At 34.2% G+C, this 9338-nt stretch overlaps 1 protein-coding gene across 1 annotated transcript in view; it reads left to right on the top strand.

Annotated features, from left to right (window-relative positions):
- The first annotated feature begins 159 nt into the window (after window positions 1–159).
- Window positions 160–9338, top strand: part of LOC113228066 (RAB11-binding protein RELCH-like) — a 55201-nt gene continuing 46022 nt past the window's right edge. Inside the window, exons 1-2 of the mRNA XM_026461205.1 lie at window positions 160–403; window positions 646–816. Coding sequence (XP_026316990.1) covers window positions 175–403; window positions 646–816 — 400 coding nt within the window. The 5' untranslated portion in view covers window positions 160–174. The remainder of the gene's footprint in view (window positions 404–645; window positions 817–9338) is intronic.

Here is a 9338-nt window from a genome sequence, read left to right as displayed (position 1 = left end):
ATTTACAGTTCAATCATTCATTCATGTAGTGGAAACAATTTGTCGTGTGGAATTGGAAGGTTTACTTATAAATATTGTGAAATTATCCACATAGCTCTAAAAACCAACCTATGATATTTATGGACCAATATAAGATTAAAAATACCTTTGTAATGCAGAAAGACCGTTATCAACATGAACCCTTACAAAGATGTTGAGGAGAGTTCCTTTACGGCCCCTCCTCACCTAAGTTATGAGGACGTAGCCACGAAGCTGCTGAAGGACCACTACTTCCTTACAGCCTTGGAATTGCACACGGAGCTAGTGGAGAATGGCAAGGAGCTTCCTCAGTTAAGGGAGTTTTTCTCGAATCCTGGAAACTTTGAACAACATGCTTCTAGAGCTTCAGATTTTGGCTCCATGCGTATGTATTAACTGTTTATTGTGCGTATTGTCATTTTACTGATGCTGTGAATCTTCATGTTTATAAGCAGTCTTCTATGTAAGATTTTAATTATCTCTGTACAAAATTTGTACTTGATAGTAACCTCCTAATTTTAAGGAGTTGCCTTGTTGGTAAAGGAATTTAGTCAGTTCATTATCTCATTTTTTTTAACTATTTAGTTTTTTAAATTTTTTTAAGGTTTGTATTGTTGCCATTTACAGACCGGACCCCCAGCCAGGCCACATTGGACTCTTTAGACACAGCAAGATATTCAGAGGATGGTGGAGGGGACCGTGGAGGCAGTGGGGGAGATGTAGCAGTCCTAGAATTTGAGCTACGCAAGGCTAGAGAAACCATCAATGCACTAAGGGCTAATCTTACACAGTTTGCTGGTAATTAATAAGTGTTATTTATAAAATTTTTTTTGCAATGTAATTATATAATAGAAAAATTTAAAATAGACAACTATTTAACTCGATAACTGAATAATAGGATAGAATAGAATAATTTATTTCAGCAGTGGGTGTTAACGGGCTGAGATGATGATGATGATCAATGTCACAATATTACAATAAGAAATATAATGTTGACGCTGGAAAGTGATCTTGTCGTATCTCGATAAATAGGACTTTACACCAGGGTCAAATAACTATTTCAAAAAATTATTTATCTTTAATTTGAATTAGTAGAAAGTCAATTTTAAAGTATGATTTATATAATCATACTTTAAAATTGACTTTCTTGAAATGGTTTATTGGCCCTGGTGTAAAGTCCTATTTTTCGAGATACGACAAGATCGCTTTATGTCAAGGGGTAATATGATCATCACTAGCACAAACAATAATAATGAATAGGAATAAAGTAGTATAACTTCTTATCTAAATACAACAAACTCAAGTAAAACCAAATTACAATTGTTTCAAAAGAAACTCATTGACTCTGTAGAATTCATTATCCAATATAAGGAGTTTCAATCAGGTATTAAACGTTTCGCCGTTTGGAACACTTAGGTTTGTGTGTACATGTTTGGAGAATCGGGGACCTATTACCTGCGGATTTTTTGTTGTGAGTTAGGTATGGTGGGCAACGGATTTTAGTTTTCCCGCGTTTCACAACGCTCGACCTCCGCATGCACGTCATTCATAGGTGCTCAAATTTTGACACCATCTTCATTCCATTCGCAGAGAATTACTCACACAGTTGCTTGTATGTGTAGGCTATTTTTTCTTCCAACTCCTTATAGTTTTCAGCACATACCACAACGGTTGTCATCCGCAAATAGAACCACCAGCACCCACAATATAAAGTATGGCAGATTGTTGATGAATGCTATGAATTGTGTATTACTTAAGGCCGATCCCTGTGGGGTCCTAGTGGTAATATCACCAGTAATGGACTTTGTTGTTGTACCGTTTGTGCTGCCCTGAACTGTTTACCTACTCTTTGTTAAAAAAGACTAATAAATTGTGGGCGACTCTGTTGACACCATACACAGCTTTGTTTTGAAAGAATAAGGTTGCAAAATATGCCTACAGCTTTATACTTATTGTCTATACTGGTAATAATATTTGCTGCAACTATGGTGGATTTACCTTTCCTGTAAGCATATTGTTTGTCTTATAACAAATAATTTATTTCAAAGAGTTCCATATTACTGTTTGATTTATTGGATTCGATTATGTTTGATATATTCAGAACTATGGTTATCAATCTGTGGCTTTCAACATGGGTCATATAATATAGAGATGAAACGGATATCCGGAATCTATCCGGTAGGCGGCCGAATACCGGATATAAATATATATTAAATTTAAAAAATTAATAACTAATTATTTTCATTAACTTGTTTGTGACCTAATTCTAAAAAGTGACACCAAATATTTGCAAAAAAAAAATGTTTAATCTACTTACATATTTCATTATTACATATTGTATTTGAAGACTGTTCAAATCGATCGTGATCGCGATCCTTTATTTGGTTGTCTGGCAATAACAAGTTGTACGTAAAATCTAACAAAGTTTGCAAGAGTTCATAGTGAAAAACTGTCCTCTGAAACTGGTCTCGTTCATGAAGATAAATAGAACCAACTTTTCCCACTTAACGCAGAACAACTGGCCTTCATCCACCATAATTTGCCGTTATTGAAATTTGAGTACTAAATTTACCGATACCGTTATCTAACTTCATAATTCTTTCAGTTTCAAGTAATAAACAGATTGTCAACGATCCTGTTGTTGCTGTTTATCTTATTACTATCGTCTTCAATCAATAAATCAATTTATTTGGCGTACTGCTGATTATAAATTTTTCTCAGTTTTAAACATCCGGCCGGATTTTGTTCTATTATCCGGTATCCGACCGGTAATAGTAAAAATAGGCCGGATACCGTATAATTACCGGATATCCGTTTCATCTTTAATAGTAATATGATAAATAAATTGCAACTACACGATCGTTGATAATCCGTTCATTACTTGTAAAGAACTAGACAGTTAGATACTTTAATCTGTAAAGGAGAAAGGTTGACCTACTCCCGCGCATAAGAAACCTATCTCAGAATTTTGCTTATATTAGGTAAGCAAATTCAGTACAGTTTTTATTTTCGATATCAGTGGCTATAGTGACCATATAAGAGGCCACATTTGACACTTGTCATCGTGATGCGAATAGGGATGTGGACTAATCATATCGGTAATAATATTATACGATTTTCACGAGAAATCGATTCAAAATGTTGAGAGTTTATAATCGTTTAGATTATTTTTCGGTTCATTGTTGTTCAGGAGGCCTAAAAGACCAAATCGTGCAATTCTGTTAAAAGCAATTCATTTACAAAATTCTTTGCAATTCTGTAGCAATTCCTCTCAATTTCGTAAAATTGTGGCACATTCCGATGAATTGTATCCAATTCTTTTAATTTTATAATATTCATAAATGGTTTATTACGAGAATTCAGTGTTAAATAAGTATGTTCATCGATAAAACAACTACATAAAAATATTAAATTATCAAGAAACCAAGGATTTCATGAATTTTCAATTATTGTCCATGTCAACAACAAACAATCTCAAATAATGTTCATAATTTAGAAAACAAGAACAGTCATAAAGCAAAGCCGAGTCACAAGAAAAATACATAAAAAATAATCAAGCGCACAGTCAACTTCCAAGATTTGCGAAAGACTGCGCGGTGCGCAGACGCGGACTCTGGGTGCCGCTGGATTGGTGATCAGTGCTGACAATTCAAAATTTGCAATAGGTGTGGTAACATCTCTGTGTTATAGATAATTATTTCAAATACACATATTTTTTACATTTTTGTTTTAATATTAAAAAAGCAATATTTTTTCCGAGAAATCGAAGTGACTCTGTGGAATTCGGCGATTACTTGCTTACAACACTATGTATATTTAAAAAAAATAATTTAAAAAATAGCTTCAGGACGTAACTGTTTTCAGGACGTTTCGGAGTAACTCAAAGTTGAATTTTATATTGTAATTCGTGCATAAACAGTACTTCAAATATGTTTTGTCATCATATTATTTAATGTTGCATTAAAATTTATGTAATGTTTGAAAGTCAAATATGCTAATAATTGTTTGTTTATTATTTCGTTAATCGCATTCAAAGTTACATAATGTCGCCTTCTTCAGCTGTCAAATGTGTCATCTTATTTGTTGACTACTATAACATGTCAATATTGCCTGTTGATTTTGCTCAGGCGCATAGAGATAGGTAATGTATGTTCATGTATAAACAAAAGCCTTCATCAGTTTTTGTTCTATATTCTTCAAATAAGGAAGTACAGTGTGACCAATAAAGGTAGGAATAATATAGTAAAATGAAGAAAACAGCACATCAAAAACAATAGTTACATACAGGGTGGAACAGAACGACCGACAAAACCGAAAACTGTAGAGTCTTAAATATGTACTTAATTGTACTGAAAGTCTTTTTGCTCTAAGTGTAACAGTTTCCGAGTTATTCAATGTTAAAGATTTGCTTGAAAAGTCGTGTGTTGTCAACCCTACACACAGTCGTTCGAGGCAACTACCGGGAGGTACTCAGGACAAAAACTTTGTAATTTAATAGATCGTTGACCTCTGTCGTTGATCAGCACCCCATCAGTCGCTTTCTTTGATCAATCACTTTATTTGATCAATCATCATGTGAATGATGATTAATTATGCGGGTATTTTATTGTATTACTTTGAGAGTAATTAACACCCCTAAATTCCGTGTTTGACTATCCAATATTTACATTTACTGAAAAAATGCACCTCTCATAGAATCTTCGAGAGACATGTTGTTTTTAAACTATGCGTTGTCATAAACTACTTACAACAACTTAAAAAAAGTAAAGGCCTCTAAATGACCACAGGGTCATTCCTCTCCTGACAGCAGGAGTTAAACTCATATTGTCTGCGTCATAAGATAAGACTAACTTAAATAAACATAACTAAATTAAATAAACACTTTCAACAACATGCGTCAAGTACTCAAATTACAATAGTCTCGTAGGGTGATTTCACTTTCCGAATTTCAATAGCACTTTTTGAGTGATTCTGTTTTCATTTCATTCCATCTGTCTATCTATATGTAATTAATAAATAAATCTAAATAAGTATTTGGTTAATGTCATATAAACTTTGTTGTACATCAATATATCATCATCACCACCATCGACATCATCATCATGATCACCATTATCATTAGCATCGTTACCATTCACATCATCATCACAATCATCGTCATCATCACTACAATCATCATCGTCATCATCACCACCACCACCATCATCATCATCATCACCACTATCACCATCTAATTGTTTTTCATGTAAATGTTTGACTTAAAGTAACTATTTGATTTAAAATAGACAAGAATGAGAGTGACAATAATGATATTTGGATACATTTTTAATTGTCAAGTGTGTAAAATATGCTGGACCGTTATAAAAGTGCATGGATTTTAAAGTTCCCTTTGTCTAATTGATGTACTATAAAGTTTATAAAACTATTACTTAATACTTATTTAGATAGATTGCTTTACATAAATGAGAACGATTTAGTCACTAGCGCTGAAATTGGTATTTAAGTCGATTTTTTGCTAAAATGGAGATGCACAGGTTACTTCACCGTGTACACTCCAATCCGACAGGAGGGGCTCCTTGTGTGCGAAGGGTATGAAATTTTGTTATTAGGAGGCTTTTAGTTGAATTGACACTAATGATAAGAAAAATTGAAACACATTTTGTATTCCCAAGAAAACATGTTTGTTTATAATGAATTGGAAAGTTACGATATGCATTCGACATGTAAGTTATTAGAGTTTATCCTCGATGGTAAATATTGCGATTTGCAAGAGTGCTTAATTTTTTTCTTCTTTTCTTAAAATTTGGGCGACGTGGAACCGGCTCCCATGAATGAGATATTGCGCACTTTTAAAATTTTTATTTATTACTGTGACTTAGTAAAGTAGTCTTTTTTTGTGTAACAGACTAAGTAAGCAAGCAATCATATTAAATATATGTAATAACATAAAAGTTATTGAAAGGGACACATTTTTGGAGGTTATCTGAAAACGACCCCGTAACCCTTAATCCGGCCCTAACGTAAAATAGTAAATTAAGTGCGGTAATACACATGCGATTTCGTGTCTGATGGTCGGATAGGATTCACTCAATACACGTCCGATTCTTACGTCAGACTTTTTCGGAACTAACTGCGCTGCTTATATAGCAACATTTTATAGAATTATTAGAAAACCGCTTATATGTATAAAATTATCCTGTAGGATTAGAATTACTTTGTCTTGAATTGTATGATCAGTACTATTATCAGTCACCGATAAGAGCCTGGGGGTCATTCTCCGTCCGACATCCGTCCGCAAAAATAACTGTCAAATAAGTAATACTCGACCAAATTAAAAGACGCATGATGCGAGTGAAGCTTCATACTTGACGTTGTCTTTTAATTTGGTCGAATATTACTTATTTGACAGTTATTTTTTCGGACGGACGTCAGACGGAGAACGAGAGTAGACCCCTTGGCTCTTAAATAGGATGGTGATGATCAGTCGGTGCGTGTTGAGCGTGCGACCCTTCCTCGTTTTCACCGGTCCCCGGTGTGAAAAAAGAATACAGCTGTTGCCGAACAAAGCCGAGCAATAGGTATTTTAAAGGACTGTCCACACACATCAGGACCGTGCCCGAGACGTGGACGGGACGTGCTAGTTTGTATGAACTGCGGGCCTGTCCCGGCGCGCCGGCCCGGACTCGGACATGTGTGAACGAGTTCATACAAAACAAACGCAACGATATTTTTTGAGCCCCTGACGGAACACGGTCCGTCCACGTCCCGGGCACGGCCCGTATATGTATGGATAGACCTTAATACCACAACTTGCCACTCGTCAAGCTTAATTAGTAAGGTTTAAAATTTAATTCAACTTGTTGAGTTTATTTCTAATTATAGCATAACGTATATGTAATAGATTGCTAAATTTGATTATTTATTACAATTTATTAAACGACCTGTATTTAATTTACCTTTACTTTTGTGTTGCTCATGGTATTTATACCAGACAAGACGATTGTTGCGAAACCTATTTCTTTATCATAATCGTCTTTTTAAAATTAACATTTAGATATTTAATAATCAATCACCGACATCCGACGCGTACGCCGCCGCCGCCACGCGCATCTCTATGCAGAGTTGCCAACTAGGTGTCTTTGTCCCTTTATGTGACATCAAAAGCGTCTTTTATTTCTAGCGACAAAAAAATTGCTATTTTTGGCGCGTATTTAATTAGGTTTAATCGTATAAAATTTAATATCATTTTTATCTTAGTATTCAGGAGTCGTTTGTCTGTACTGTGATCATATTAAGAATGGAACAAGTGCCAGATTGACGAATTAAGCTCTTTTTAAATTAAATTCCTGATAATAATAGTCCCATAATCACAAAAAAAAAAAATGTATGATTGCTAGTAGTCCTTAAATAATTGAATGTATTGAGCAAAACTACAATTTATTAAGCTCTTTTTACGAAATAAAATTTACAGTTACGTCATTAAAATTGAAAAGCAATTTCTCTTTACATGTAGACATCCGTTGTTTATAAAATTTACACGAAAACATAGATAATTTAATTTCAAACAGAATGTATTGTTCACTTTTTTTTAACTTATACAGTTCATAAGTTAAGTATTATTTGAAAAAATAATTCCTTCCCACTCGCGAGGTCTGAGCAGTACTACGCTCAGTCGCCTTTCAGGCTTAGCGATGGGTAGACTGCGTATGTGTTTTTGAGCGGGTTTATGCCACAAAAGTTGATGTTTTTAATTAATTTATCTTGTGTTTGTGTTAAATTTAATTTGTATATATATATTTGACTTTGTTTTATATTTTAGATTTTATAAATTAGTTATTTCGTTATATTTATATTGCATTTTTTTAATAACAACCAAAGACTATACAATATAGATATGCCGAAATAAATAATAAATCTAAGGTGAAGTGTGGAATTTGTACAATATACATGCAAATAATATGGCACTGGATGAGAAGGTTTAGGTGTTCTGGAAGAGAAGGCCTAGGTATTCTGGGTAGTGAATCCAAACATAGGCATTACTAGAAACCCAGACCAGACCCAAGTTCAGGAAGTTCATTTAAAAAATTTGTTCAACCGGGAATCAAACCCGCGACCAAAAGTTACGGAATACACTCCGCAGCACTACCCAGAACACCTAGGCCAAAACCATTTTAGAAAAGTTCATTTCCCAAATTGGTTCTACCGGGAATCGAACCCGGAACCAAGAGTTACGGAATACACTCCGCGGGACTACTCAGAACTCCTAGGCCAAAACCATTTTAGAAAAGTTCATTTCCCTAATTGGTACTGCCGGAAATCGAACCCGGAACCTTCTCATGCGTGCTTTATGTAAAATCTGCAAATCGCTTAAAACGCGACCACACACACAGCATATTCCCGTGATAAGAAATATTCACTTTATTTAACACATTTGAAGTTCTATATTGTATTGCTATTTACAAAGTTCGCCCTAAGCAGTCCGATGTCACTCAGCCAATGTTTGCCTTTCAAAGAAATATACCTTATTGCTGAGAAGCCTAGTCACAATTTGTAGTGCCCGTGGTGGCACAAGCTGGTGACGTCAGGCTGCGCCGCACTGCACCGCGGGATACAAAGACATACCCACTTTATTTAGTAGAAATGGAACTATATTGCATTGCATTTTCCGCCCACCGCCACTAGCTGCAGTTTTGTTTTAAAGAAAATAGAAAACAAAGAAAATAAACCCGCCTCTGATCCAGAAAATATCGCAAATATTTGCTCTCGTGACGACGAAGCCATGCTTCAATCAGAAAATAGTACTCCAATTTCAATTAAACTACTTGTTCTCGCTATTTAGATTTTGACGCTTTTTAATGTTAACAATTTGGTTAATAATGTACCTATTTTAATGTATATTTATTTAACCTCGCGCAATCCATCAGTTAAAAACAAATTAGTCGTATTGGTCGTAATCACTTTTTTTTAATTATTAATCTAAGTGTTTATTTACGTATTGTATAAAACAAATTGAATAAATAATACATAAAAGTTAAACTTTCAATGACGCATAATTAATTAGTAAATATTGACGTTTGTTAAATGCATTTAAAATATAGCGAATGAAAGTATTTGTTTTAATTTTATTACTCTTTTCTGCTTCTTCTTTATAGTTGAAAATAGTAGTATTAGTTGTTAATTGATAGGATTTAACGATCGAATCATTGCACGATTTACCTAATACTTTCAGTATTTATGCTATTACGATTTTGACCCTAAAATATTATGCTATGTTTATTTTTACGATGGTTTATTCTCGAATGTCTGAGGGAACAACGACG

Source organism: Hyposmocoma kahamanoa, unplaced genomic scaffold (assembly GCF_003589595.1).
Source record: "Hyposmocoma kahamanoa isolate Upper Pololo Valley unplaced genomic scaffold, ASM358959v1 220, whole genome shotgun sequence".
Classification (NCBI taxonomy): Eukaryota; Metazoa; Arthropoda; class Insecta; order Lepidoptera; family Cosmopterigidae; genus Hyposmocoma; species Hyposmocoma kahamanoa.
Note: the sequence above shows the minus strand (reverse complement) of the source record. Positions and strands in the feature narration are given on the sequence as shown.